Raw genomic sequence first — 14,438 nt, forward strand, 5'->3', positions numbered from 1 at the left:
GCAGCTATACTGGCAAACCCGCTTATCAAAACCACAGTTTTGTTTTCTTTGAGTTGCTGAAAGGATCATCTTTTCTCCAACATACACAAGACAGCAGATGTTGCACAGTCTGAGAAGGGGCTGGAATTAAGACTTGAGAGCGGGGCTATTGTACAATTTGCTAATACAAGTAAATGAGCTGCTGAGAGGAGAGATTGAGACTGGGGAGTCTCAGAATTAAGACAAGGGGGTCGTGACTGAAGCCAAAAGAGGTTACTTGGCGGCACCACTGAAGGGGATGGTTAAGGCTTGGTGGGAGATAAGAGAGTTGCACAGGGACAGAAATCTTACCCATCCCCGCCTGTCCCTGCTGGAATCTTACCCGTCCCCACTGGAATCTTACCCGTCCCCACTAGAATCTTACCCATCCCCATCCATCCCCGCAAAAATGTAACCCATCCCAACCCGTCCCCGCAACGATTTAACCCATCCCCACCCGCCCCCGCAACAATTTAACCCATCCCTACCCATCACTGTAAGAATTTAATGGTACATAAAAGAAAATTCCAGTCAGCTCCCTCAGTCTCTCTCTGGATTTGAGCCACAGCATTGTAGGCAAGAAAGGAATGGAAGCTGAAACTTGGAACACTCTGGTGTGCACATGTAAGATTTGTCTCTGATTTACTGGCACTGTATGCTGAGAGGTCACCACTTGCACGCGCCAGTAGATCAGGTGACATTTGATGCTCATGCCTGTGTCAGAGCTGAGGTCTGCTCATCAGCCCGGGAGCAAAGAGGATTAATTGTAACATAGTAAGTGACAGCAAATAAAGACCTGAATGGTCCATCCAGTCTGCCCAATAGTCACACTGATTATCAATTCATGATTAAATCAACGAGTGTGATATTATATACTTGATTATGGTCTTTCTTTTGTGTTTCTGGAACATAGACCATGGAAGTGTATCTGGCCCTATCCTTATGTTCCAACTGCTGGAGTTGTCGTTGAAGCCCACTCCAGTCTATGCGTCTTCTCATTTGTGGGACACAGATCGTAAAAATCTGTCCACAACTGTCCTTATGTTACAGCCACTGAAGTTGCAGTCTAAGCCCTTAACAGCCCATCCTAAAACAGACTTCCATATATTAGATACAGACCATACAAGTCTGCCCGGTATTGGCCCTAGTTAATCACAGCCAGAGTCGCCATCTAAGCATTACTTTACACATCCACACACATGCAGTCATTTAAGGTTAGGTTTTTTTATAACTTCCATTTTCTAATTAGAGATCCTCTGTGTTCATCCCACGCCTTTTTGAATTCCATCATCATTTGTGTCTCTACCACCTCCTTAATGGAAAATTTTCCACATTTGTGCTGTTAAAGCAAGGAGGAAGAGGAAGAGGAGACAGCACTCAAAGAACTTGGTACTCGGTAGATGAGAGGCTGGTGCAGGTGTAGCTTACACTTCCACAGGAACCCCGCAGAACTGCTTCCATCCCCACGGGAACCCCACAGGAACTGCTTCCGTCCCCACGGGAACCCCGCAGAACTGCTTCCGTCCCCGCGGGAACCCCACAGAACTGCTTCCATCTCTGCGGGAATCCCGCAGGTTCCACGGGATTCCCGCAAACCCCGTTCCCGTGCAGCTCTCTAGTGGGAGAGCACTAAGGGAGAGGAGAAAAGTCTAAGGATTGAGCTGTTGGTTGAAGGGAGAGAGATAGGACTAGGAATTAAACAGAGGCGCACACATGCACAGTGTAAAAAATGCATTTGGAAATGTTGTGTATTCCATGGAATACATCTTTGCAGTTTAGAGAGGGAGTGGACTGCCTCTATACTATTCCTTGAAATTTTCATATTTTCAAATTCTGTTATTTATGATGGTCATTCTTCGTTTATATTACGAGAGTGCATAGGTGAAGACATTTTTTACTTTTAATCCTTTATTTGTTGTTTTGGCAAGCTTACACTTGGTACCTAGCATCCTTGCTTTTCATTGAACAGCAAACACTGTACTGTGCCACGTGGGTTTGCTGCTGCCCGGCTAAGACAGAGAGAGAGGTAACTGCTGCCTCGGGAGGAAGAGGGTGTAGAGGATAGGAAAGGAGAATGGGGGAGTGGAGGGATTTGTGACTGAGATCATGTGGATGGGAGGGGTTGGTGAGTGGGAGAGAAAAAGAGAACAGAAGAAGGAAAGAGGCTTGGAGGTTTGAGGGTGAGTCATGGGGGAGAGAAGGAAATAGACTGGCGGGCACAGGCTGCAAGGTAGAGAGAGAGATACACTTGGAGATAAGGAGAAAGTTTGAAATAAAATCTTTCGAGCAATAACAATAATCATTTCACAGCAAATCTCTTGTGGACTTTGGCTATATTCTACTATTATTGTAAAGATGTGCTATAATACAAAGATCTTGACCACTAACAGGTGTTTCCCATAGGTGTGTCAGGGACTCACAGAGTATGGGGTTCACTTTCACCGAGTGCTACCTGAAAAGAAATCCCAGACTGGAATACTGATGGGAGTCTGCCCCAAAGGAGTGCTTATCTTTGAAGTTCATAATGGAGTTCGGACACCAGTACTACGTTTTCCCTGGAGAGAGACAAAGAAAATATCTTTTAATGTACGTGCATTTATTTATTTCATTTTACCACTTGCTAGGAGTTTGGATTTTTCTAAAAAGTCACCTGGAAACAACCTCACATCTGAAATAGGATGGGTAGCCCGTTGCCACATAATTTTATTTGTTGCTGTCAATTCTGTAGAGAAGAGACATGCATGTTTAAAGTCTCTATGCATGATATAAGTCTCAAAGGCCATGGGGAAATTTTATTTTTATTATAAACTGCTTTGCTACGCTTTGGCATTGAAAGTGGTATTTCAAGTACCAGCAAATTAATTAATGACAGACCTGCTTTCATCAAATGGGTAAATTTTCAGGTTGCCTCCGTGAGTTAAGATTTCGAATGTATAGATACTTAGAAGAACAAGTTACAAATGTAGGGGTCTCCATAAAGTTAATAAATTTTTTATATCTTTTTCTACATCTTGTATTTTTGCTCCATTTGTGATCTGAATTGGGCTACATCTAACTTGTATGGATGCTCAGGCTAGTGGCACCTTAGATTAACTGATTCATTGAGGTTCAGGTTTTGTTGGAGAAGATTCCTGCTTGTAGAACTCTTACCAAAAAAACTGAGTCTCACAAGGAAATGTTGTTATGGTCAAGAAATATATAAATAGGATCTCTTGGAAGAGATCTATCGTATGAAACAATTTCACATTCTTCAGAGCAGCCATCTGAGGCATTTTTGTATTACTAAGGGGCCCTGTTTACTAAGCCGTGCTATGGGCACACTAATGTTTTAGCGCACACTAACACTAGAGACACTCATAGGCATATATGGGTGTCTCTAGCATTAGCGCGTGTTAATTTTTAGCGAGTTCTAAAAACGCTAGCATGCCTTAGTAAACAAGGCCCTAGGCTTACTGAGGCAATTTCTCAATGATTGGTATCACTGAAATACTTCTGAGTTTGCAACAATCATTGTACAGTATGTTGAGTGACTTCATGTGACCCAGGGAAGGCTGTTAATATATCTTAATTACTGCCATATGTGAGTTCAAATGTTTAAATGCACATTGCCTTTCAAAGATACAAATGCCAAAAATATAGTGAATTTTTTCAGTGTGTGTTTTTTTTATCTGCCATGGGAAAGTGTTGTTGGGTCTGTGTATACATCTAATTACTTTAATCTTGAAAACTTCTTGATATTTGATTTATCTGCTTTTTCCAACTGCAGAAGAAGAAAATAAGTTTGCAGAATACATCAGATGGTATCAAACATGTTTTCCAAACTGATAATAGTAAGACTTGCCAGTACCTCCTACACCTCTGTTCTTCCCAGCACAAGTTCCAGTTGCAGATGAGAGCCAGACAGAGTAATCAGGATACCCAGGAGATTGGTAAGAGCTGTGCTTGTGTAACAACTATATATCACTATATGTTATATGAATTGGAGCCAGCCCTACATCAAATCCCACCTGTTTATGTGCAGGCCTGTAGGTCTAAGGATCCAAACTCATCAAAAAATCAGGGTGACTCATGTACTGATTAATGCAGTTCTATTTCCTGTTTTCATGCTTCAGTTGAAAGAAAACTAGGGACACCTAATCACTTTGGAGTGGAGAACTAGTAGTATTGTGGATTTCAAAATTTGCAGAGGATGGTTGATCTCTGATTTTCAGATATATTTCCATAATTAAGGAGCATTTTTTCTTCATTCTATGACAATGTTAATGTTTAAAGATTCTGAAAACGTTTCTGCTGTAAGCACCTTCAGGAGACGTGCCATGATTGTGAAATGATGAGCCATGTGCTGAACTGCAGAAATCTAATAGGATACCCTTAATGCACAAAATATGCATTCCAGATAATGCGCATCTAGGGGGGTAATTTTATTTCTTTCAGGACAAGCAGGTTTTGTTATTCCCACAAGTGGGTAGACACTATCCCACATCGCCTGGCTTGGCAGATTTGTCAAAGAAAAATCCAGAGCTTTTTGGAGCGCGAGCCACACTCCAGCCCGCATGCGCAAGTGCCTTCCCGCCTGCCACACAAACGCGCTGCCTTAGTTTCATTTTTTCCATGTGAGATGTAGGTGCCTTTTCTGCTTGCTCCTCACATGCCTTGTTAGAGCGATTTTTTTTGAGTGCCTTTCAGCAGTTTTCTACCTGCTTGTTTTTATTTTATTTTGCCTTTTTAAAAAAAAAAAAAAAGCGACCTTATTTTCTTAGTGTTTTCCCCGTGTAAGTTTCCTTTCTTTTTTCATTGTGGGCCGTTTTCATGTCTGCCTGGTCAGGACATAAGTACATAAGTATTGCCATACTGGGACTGACCAAAAGTCCAGCAAGCCCAGCATCCTGTTTCCAACAGTGGCCAATCCAGGACTCAAATACCTGGCAAGATCCCAAAAAGTACAAAACATTTATGCTGCTTATCCCAGAAATAAGCAGTGGAGTTTCCCCAAGTCCATTTTAATAATGGTCTATGGACGTTTCCTTTAGGAAGCCGTCCAAACCTTTTTTAAACCCTGCTAAGCTAACCGCCTTTACCACATTCTCTGGCAATGAATTCCAGAGTTTAATTACATGTTGAGTGAAGAAAACTTTTCTCCGATTTGTTTTAAATTTACTACTTTGTAGCTTCATCGAATGCTCCCTAGTCCTAGTATTTTTGGAAAGAGTAAACAGACGCTTCACATATACCCTTTCCAGTCCACTCATTATTTTATAGACCTCTATCATATCTCCCCTCAGCCGTCTTTTCTCCAAGCTGAAGAGCCCTAACCGCTTTAGCTTTTCCTTTTAGGGAAGTCGTCCCATCCCCTTTATCATTTCTGTTGCCCTTCTCTGCACCTGAATTGAACAAAATATTTGAGGTGTGGTCGCACCATGGAGCGATGCAAAGGCATGATAGTGTTCTCATTTTGTTTTCCATTCCTTTCCTAATAATACCTAACATTCTATCAACGACGACATCTAGATCCCTTTCTTGGTCGGTGATTCCTAACATGGAACCTTGCATGATGTAGTTATAATTTGGGCTCGTCTTTCCCACATGCATCCCTTTGCACTTGCTCACATTAAACGTCATCAATCCATGCTTTTGAATATGCTGTGTAATTTTGTTCTTTATAATAGTCTCTACCATTTTGCTTCAAATACCATTTCTGGCACTGGTATCTCTCCCAATTCTTTCTTGGTGAAGACCGAAGCAAAGAATTCATTTAATCTCTCCACTACGGCTTTGTCTTCCCTGATCGCCCCTTTTACCCCTCAGTCATCTAGCGGTCCAACTGATTCTTTTGCTGACTTCCTGATTTTAATATACCTAAAAAAAGTTTTACTATCAGGCTTATTTTCGAAAGAGAAGGGTGCCCATCTTTTGACACAAATTGGGAGATGGGCGTCCTTCTCTCAGGGTCGCCCAAATCGGCATAATCGAAAGCCGATTTTGGGCGTCCCCAACTGCTTTCCATCGCGGGGACGACCAAAGTTCCCGGGGGCGTGTCAGCGGCGTAGCGAAGGCGGGACTGGGGCGTGCCTAACAGAAGGGCGTCCTCGAGCGATAATGGAAAAAAGAAGGGCGTCCCTGACGAGCACTTGGGCGACTTTATTTGGTCCATTTTTTCTTACGACCAAGCCTCAAAAAGGTGCCCAAACTGACCAGATGACCACCGGGGGGAATCGGGGATGACGTCCCCTGACTCCCCCAGTGGTCACTAACCACCTCCCACCCCGAAAAAAAAAACTTTAAAAACTTTTTTTGCCAGCCTGAAATGTCATACTCAGGTCCATCGCAGCAGTATGCAGGTCCTGGGGGGGGGGGGGGTATGTGTGTGTCAGCGGAGGCATAGCGAAGGCGTGGACGTCCTTCTTTCAAACATTTTGGACGTCTTGAACTGCCCCCCCCCCCCCCCCCCCACAGGGATGGCCAAATTTCAAGGGAGTGGAGTGGAGGAGTGGCCTAGTGGTTAGAGCACTGGTCTTGCAATCCAGAGGTGGCCGGTTCAAATCCCACTGCTGCTACTTGTGATCCAAAATCCAAATAAATAAAGGGGGTGTCGGAGGCATAGCAAAGTCATGGACATCCTTCTCGCAGAAACATCCACATTTTGGACATCCTCAACTGCCGTCGCAGGAACAGAGGCATAGCGAAGGATGTCCTTCACCCATACCCCCCCCCCCCCAAAAAAAAAAAGACGTCCCTGACGAGCACTTTGAACATTTTCACCTGGACTTGTATTTTTCTAAGGTTGTAGATGGCAATTTGTTTAAGGTTGTAGACGGCTATTATACATGCAGCTTGTCTGCATAATGCTTGGCTGCTCCGCACTGGCTTGGAAGAAAATCGTGTGCAAATGAGCTAACAGTGAGCAGCTCAATTGCATATGATTTCCTTCATGCATGCCTGTTCCTTTCCAAATTGCTAAGGGATCGGTAAGGGAAGGGCTTTTTCCGTTCAGTTAGTGCATCAGTTAGTCCACTGCAGTGCCCCCTAGGGTGCCCGGTTGGTGTCCTGGCATGTCAGGGGGACCAGTGCACTACGAATGCTGGCTCCTCCCATGACCAAATGAGTTGGATTTGGTCATTTTTGAGATGGGCGTCCTCGGTTTCCATTATCGCCAAAAACCGGGGACGGCCATCTCTAAGGTCGACCATTTAGATCGACCATCTCTAAGGTTGACCTAAATGTTGAGATTTGGGCCAGCTTTTTGTTTCTTTTGATCTCAACAGGATTGGGGTCACCATCGGGAAATGCATCATATCCAGTTGGCTTGCAGATCGCATTTCCTTCGCTTATGCCCAGGCTGGGCTGACTTTGGAGGGTCATGTCACGGTTCATAATGTCAGAGCCATGGCTGTGTCAGTAGCCCACTTGAAGTCAGCCTCCATTGAAGAGATTGACAAGGCTGCGACATGGTCTTCAGTCCACACATTCACATCTCACTACTGCCTTGAGCAGGATACCCGACTGGACATTCAGTTTGGACAGCTTTGTTTGTTTGGGGTCTAGAATCCAACTCCACCCTCCTAGGCCCATTTTATTCTGTTCTAGGCTGCACTTTCATTTAGTTTGTGTATGGATTCAGGTTAATCTGCATTAAGTCCTTGCCATTGTGAGGCCCAGTTGACCAATGCTTGTTTTGGGTGAGCCTGGATGCTAGGGATTCCCTACATGTGAGAATAACAGAGCCTGCTTGTCCTTGGAGAAAATGAAGATACTTACCTGTAGTAGGTATTCTCCGCGGACAACAGGCTTCTTATTCTCACAATCCTACCCACCTCCCTTTGGAGTTGTTTTTATTTAGTTTTTTTGCTTTTGTATTAAACTAAGGCAGCACGCGTTCACGTGGCGGGTGGGAAGGCACTCATGCACGCATTCTGGAGCATGGCTTGCGCTTCAAAAAGCTCTGGGTTTTTCTTTGGCAAATTTGCCGAGCCAGGCACGCGGGATGGCGTCTACCCACTTGTGAGAATAAGAAGCCTGCTGTCCTCGAAGAATACAGGTAAGTATCTTCGCTAGCTAGTCGCCTGGACCGAAAGGGCAAAAGGTACCTGTTTTCAGCCTGTTCTATGAAGACAGAGGCTTTCTTTTCTTTTCTTTTCTGTTCTTTTCTTTTCTGTCCTCATTTTCTTTCCTCTCTTTGTCTTAATTGAGTGCTAATCCTGTACGGTTTCAATGAGCTGGTAAGACTGGATATCTTTTTCTGTCAAATTTTGTAGTTCCTTTCCCTAACTATTTCTGAGTGTTTTAGTTTGCACTGTAAGCATAGCAAGTTTTAATTAAACTATATAAGCTATGAACTTTATAAAATACTAGCAGAAATCCTATAAAATTGCAAGTAGCTGTACCCATGTACTTTTATACCATCTCAGTAGGTGTGAATGTATATGTGTATTATAGAAAGTACTTGTGTAAATTTTGGCTCCGCCCATTTTCCATCCACACTCCACCTCAGAAAGTGCTTATACTGACTGTAAGCAGAAAAATGTGTTGTTTTGCTATTACAGTTACTTTTACATGTGGGGTAATTTTATAAGAGACATTTTATTTACTTCTAGTGGCATACATGCATGAAAATGACTTTATAAAATTACATCTCTTATGCGCATGCTCCTACAGATCCCAGCACCATCTTTGTACAAAATAAAGGTTTTACTGTTAATTAATGTCAGATGCTTCTGTGGTGATTGATGTGCTGTCCTGTGTTTGTGCACATTTTTTGTGTACACATTATTTAAAAATGATTTGTTTACTCCATTAAGCATAAATATTTTTTTAAATGCATGCTAGGTAACTGTGGGGTCCTTTTACAAAGCTGCGGTAAAATGACACATCTCTTTATCACGCGCAGGGCCACTTTATACTGCTGCTGGGAAAAAGGCTATTTTTTAATGGGCTGGGAAATGGGTGTGCGCAAAAAAACTAGTGCACACCTATTTACAGTCTGAGCGGTAACCATGCAGTGCATGCAAAATATGGCCGCACTGCTGATTACCACTAGTAGCGCCCCCTGCAGTAGAAAGTAGAAAAATATTTACCACGGGATTTGGTGCACGCCAAACTCAGAATTACGGCCGGGCGCACGCTGTACTCTGGCGGTAGTGCTAATTTGGCGCGTGCTACCTACGTGTTAGCCCTCCTGCATCTTTGTAAAACGGCCCCTGTGTGCTGGGTTTCATAGCGCTAACACATGACTTATAATATCAGCCTCATTGTCTGTCTTCTTACATTTTCACCCAGGCCAAATTCATCCAAAAGCAAAGTATTTGTATCTTTAGCTAGTCTTCCTTTTTCTAGACACATCAGGATCTGCTTTAGACCAGTGAAGGGTATAGACATGCCAGCGGCTTTGTATCCAGGAGTTTCTTGGAAAAGCTAGCCAAGCTGATATGATTTATGACTTACATTTGTGTGAAACTATTTCCTTTGAATTTGGAATGATACTGAGCTGGATTTCACGTCTGTTTCATTTATTCAAATCTGGCTCAGTTCAGTGATGCACCACAAATAAAGAGGGTAATACAGCATACACAGAAAGTATACAAACAAAAAGGCAACACTGGGCCTTCAAGACTGGGACAATTGAAGTTCATTATTAATTGTCCCAGTCTTGAAGGCCCAGTGTTGCTTTTTTGTCAGTTCAGTGATGACCAGAAATCATTAGCAACTGGAAATTGTTTGGTGGCCCATATAAAATAAGTTGATGGTCTAAGTTCACTTTATAGTGAATAGGTTTCCATAGCTCTAAAAGAGCACCACTGCATTTGGTACTGATTGCTGGCTTGTTATCTGCTTCCATAGAGGTAAAAAATTGAGTGTACATGGTAACTCAAAAGAACAGCGTTGAGACACATTAGCAGAGCAGTGCAGAGACACTTGTGCTTCCGCAGCCTCTATTATACCTGCTCTGTTAACATAGCATGTTTCATGAATAATAGTTATAGAGGATCAGCAGACTGAGAACTAGGGAAGCCAAGTTCAAATCCTACTAACAATGCTGCTTGTGATCTTAGGCTAGTCACTTGACTCTCCCTTGCGTCAGGTAGAAGCTTAGATCGTAAGCCATCCAGGGGTAGAAACATATCTACTTTAACTGAATTTAATTTGCCGTGAGCTATAATTGAAATATGTGAGTTAAATTCAAAGTGCCATCCTATTTCCTCTTCCCCCTATTTATTAACATGTAGTAAGGCTCTGCAAGTGTGAAATAATGGCAAAATGAACATACAATAACTGTAAAAACTCTGTATTAATTGTTAGACGTATCCCATTCAGTTATTGTAGAGTATTAATTTATTTGCTACGTTTACTGTTAAGTCACAGTCCAGCCCATTCCCAGCTCTCTCCATGTTCCTTCAATGTATGCTGTTTAACACAGGAATTATGCATGCTATTTTGGGTGGGGGAGGGGAGAAAGTTATCAAGGTGCAGTAAAAGACAAGCAGTAGCTGCCGTTATACATAAAAATGACCCTTAGCGATAGTACTGCAAGACTACCGCTAGGAGTCGCTGATGCCATTTTGGAAGAAAGAAGCAGCAAGAGCAGGAGTGACTAGGGCTTGCTTCTGCATGCACCACTATACAGCAGGGATTTATACCCAGGTAGGCCCGTGGGGGAGGGCTGTGGGGGGCTTAGGTGGGTGAGGGGACATATGTGGGTGGAGAAGTTGGCAACTAGTGCTGGTGAGGGGGGTGTCTCAAGAGAGAGACTAGATTGAGGAGAGGAGCCCTAGAGGGGCTTATTGTCTGAAGGAGGCCCTCCAGCCACCACTTGTAACAACAGGTGCCGACCCCTTTAAGAGATGGCCCAGAAGCATTGAGCCATAACTTGGTGGACTGATGTTCCCAGGCAGTTAAATAACTCCAGTAATGAGCTGCTTTATGTGCATTTGAATGTTTTATATCTCATTATTAATGTACTGTAATATGGAATGACCTATATATCACTGCATTAAAGCACTGTAACCTGCGTTATAGTTTAACACACATTACAGGGCAAATAATGTGGCTTAGTGCCCTAATACAGCATGATAACTACCCCCCACGCCCCAAATTGTCAAGACACCGCATTATCTCTTAGTATTCAATAATTTCCTATGTTTACTGCTAAATCAGCTTAGAAAATATGCCCTTAAATATACTAGAAAAATTAAAATATATAGGTTAATTTCCTTTTAAAATGCCAATATGAAAATTAATCCTAATACATTTTTCCTTTTGCTTTGAGACACTAATGGAGATGTAGGAATCACTGGTCTTCTACCTTTAGTGCTGTCAGAGAGCTGTGATGTTGCAGTGACTTGTCCTGCCTACTTCTGTCTGCAGCAAGCTATTTAAATCTCTGCAGGCCACCAGTGCTTTAAAAAGCTGTTCTTCCTCTGCTCTTGATGAGAGCAGAAACAGAGCCAGTGTCTGTTGTCTACATGGCTACTTTGGCCCAAGGACACTGTCAGACACATTGAGATTGCCATCCTCCAATCTTAGACATTGTCACTCACTGTGACATTGCTCTGATATGCCCTATTGACTTCCATCTGCAGCAGTTTATTTGAATTGCTGGTAATAAACAGAAATAAATCAAAACATAGAAAAGAAAAATAAAGTGAAAAGGAAACCGTTTTGAATTGCTGCAGAGCACTTTGTTTTTGTTGCAGCAAGGTTCTATGTTTTTTCTTTTACATAAACCAGGGGTTCCCACCCCCACGGCCACATGGGTCTCTGTGGCACCCCCCTGCAGCCCCCTCCTCTCACACCAGCACAGCTCTGCCTTTCCTAAATTTAGCATCAGTGGCTACCTTCCTTCAGGTCCAGGATTGCTATTGCTTTGTTCTCTTTCCCCTGCTGGCGCTGCTGCAGTGCTTGCAGCTTACATTTTCGGGCCATCCGTGATTCACACAGGCACTCCGGGGCCTTCCGGTGTTCTGCGTCCGGCCCTCTCTGATGCAACTTCCTGTTGTGAGGGCAGGTTGCAGCAGAGGGAAGTCCCTGCAGTGCTTGTGTGAATCTCGGATGGCCAGAAAATGTAAGCTGCAAACAGGGCCGTGCCTAGGGTCTCTGGCGCCCCCCTGCAGACTATCAGTTGGCGCCCCCCCCCCCCCCCCCGGTGAAAATGATCACTGCGCCCCCCCCCCCCCCCCCCCGGTGAAAATGATCGCTCACCACTTGCTACACTGACAGGAATTGTCAGCAATATTCTTAGAACAAATTGCTATACATTGCAAAATAAGATAGCAGATGTAAATTCTCAAAGTAGACATATTCCAAACGCTAAAATGAAAATAAAATGATTTTTTTTTTACCTTTGTTGTCTGGTGACTTTCTTTTTCCAATCATGCTGGCCAGTATCTGAGTCTGCTGCTATCTGTCCTCTTAACTCCATTTCCAGGACTTCCTTTCCATTTATTTCTTTACTTTTCTCCTTTCTTCTTCATTTCTTGCTCTATATCCATTTCCAGCAATTTCTCCTCTCTCCCTGGGTCCTGCCCTCCCATCCATGTCCATTCTTGTCCCTCTCTGCCCTTCCCTCCTCCATCCATAGCCAGCAATCCTCCTCTCTCCCCTGCCCTCCCCTACATGTCCAGTCCAGTGATTTCTCTTCTCTCCCGTCCCGTCTACCCCCCCTCTCCTCATCCTTCCATCCGTTTTCCCTCTTTATCTCCCCATCCTTCTGTCTTCCTCTTCCCTCTTTCTCTCCATGTCCTTCCATTCGTCTACCCCCTCTCCCGATCCTGCCATCCAACATCTACCCCTCTCTCCCAATCCTTCCATCCAGTGTCTCTCTCTCTCTCTATCCCCTTTTCCATCCAGTGTCTCTCTCTCTACCCTTTTCCATTCATCATGCCCCCCTCTCTCTCCCCATCCTTCAATGTTTCTCCTCCTGTTAGTTTCTCTCTCCCTACTCTTCCTTCCAGTGTCTTCCCTCTTTCACCCCCCCCCCTCCCATTTTCTCCTCATTTTAAGCAGCTTCTCCCTTTCTCCAGGACTCCAGCCCTTCTCCATGTCCCCTCCTTCTCTCCCCATCTTCCCACTCTCTCCATTATACCTGCCTAGTGCCTCTCGCTCCCCCTTCCACCTGGCATTAATTTGTTGGCCACTGCTGCTGCTTCTCCTCTTCAGCAGCAGCGCCCCGAGTCCAGACAAAAAAAACAAAGGTAACACACGTTACACGCACCCAAAGTGCAGGAATCAGCTGGGAGGACCAACACCACACGCAGCTTCAACCGCTTTGGAGCCCCCAGGAGCAACAGTTGGCTGCTGGAACAAGCGCGGGGCTGTACCGTAGCAGCTTTCAGCATGGGCTATCGGCACTGCAGCCGCTCCTCTCTGTCCCCGGAGCAGAGCAGGAAGTCGATGTCAACTTCCTTACTGCTCCTCCAGGGGCAGAGAGAGGAGTGGCTGCAGCGCAGACAGCCCATGCTTGAAGGCTGCCACGGCCCCGCTCTTGCTTCTTTTTTTTTGTTGTTTTATCGCGCGACTCGCGCTGAAGAGGAGACTTTAATTCCCACTTTGCCGGCCCAGACTCGGGAGTGCGGGAGACTCCGGACTTGGCAGGTCTGGATGAGCGGGCCTCGAGGGAAAGTGGCTACGTTTGGGGGGGGGGGGGAGGCAATGCAGCATGGGCGGGAAAGGTCACTAAGCCTCCCCAAGCCTCTTATACGGGGCGCCTATGAGCGTCAGTGAAAGCGGAGCGCTGCCGACATCTACCTTCCCTTCGCGCTCTTGGTTCCCTCAGTGTCCGCCTTCTTTCTGACGTCAGAAGAAGGCGGGACACAGAGAACCAATGAGTGCAAGGGAAGGGAGACGTCAGCAGCGCTTTCACTGACGCTGCTGCGACCAGGTAAAAGATTTAAAGGCCTCGCGGGGCGAGAGTAAGCACCGCGGCGGCGCCCTCCAGAGGTGGGCGCCCCCCTGCGGCGCTTACCCCGCTGACCGCATCGGCACGGCCCTGGCTGCAAACACTGCAGCGGTGGCAGAGGAAGAAGCATGAAGTGGCAGATGCCAGACTTATGGGAGGGGAAAATAGGGATTGATGCGCCAAGAAACACATAAGTGGTAGCTATCCACTGTGATCTCTGTAACCAACAGATTTTTCCTGAATTTGTCTCTGACTTTGTAATTTTTCTTTCAATGTAGAAATATAAAGGTGAATCTCAGGAACAGCCTGCTGAACTTGATGCTTCTGTGGTGGTTCTAATTGATTTAAATAATTCTAAAGAGTGAGATTTTTTAGATGCAGCATATAGGATATAAATCTAGAAACATTTACCTATACTATTCCTTTGCAAATGGAAAAAAGCAGCATAAAATACTTTTCCACGGTGCTTCTGAAAGGATATAAATAGTTATGAGGTAGTATGAGACAATGTTAAAAGGAATTTTTGCTCAGT

At 44.5% G+C, this 14,438-nt stretch overlaps 1 protein-coding gene across 1 annotated transcript in view; it reads left to right on the top strand.

Annotated features, from left to right (window-relative positions):
• Nucleotides 1-14,438, top strand: part of PTPN13 (protein tyrosine phosphatase non-receptor type 13) — a gene marked incomplete at its 3' end in the record, with an annotated part of 651,945 nt that overhangs the window by 383,359 nt on the left and 254,148 nt on the right. Inside the window, 2 exon segments of the mRNA XM_030190609.1 lie at nt 2,422-2,604; nt 3,785-3,947. Of these exon segments, the coding sequence (XP_030046469.1) occupies nt 2,422-2,604; nt 3,785-3,947 (346 nt within the window).

Source organism: Microcaecilia unicolor, chromosome 2, assembly GCF_901765095.1.
Source record: "Microcaecilia unicolor chromosome 2, aMicUni1.1, whole genome shotgun sequence".
NCBI lineage: Eukaryota > Metazoa > Chordata > Amphibia > Gymnophiona > Siphonopidae > Microcaecilia > Microcaecilia unicolor.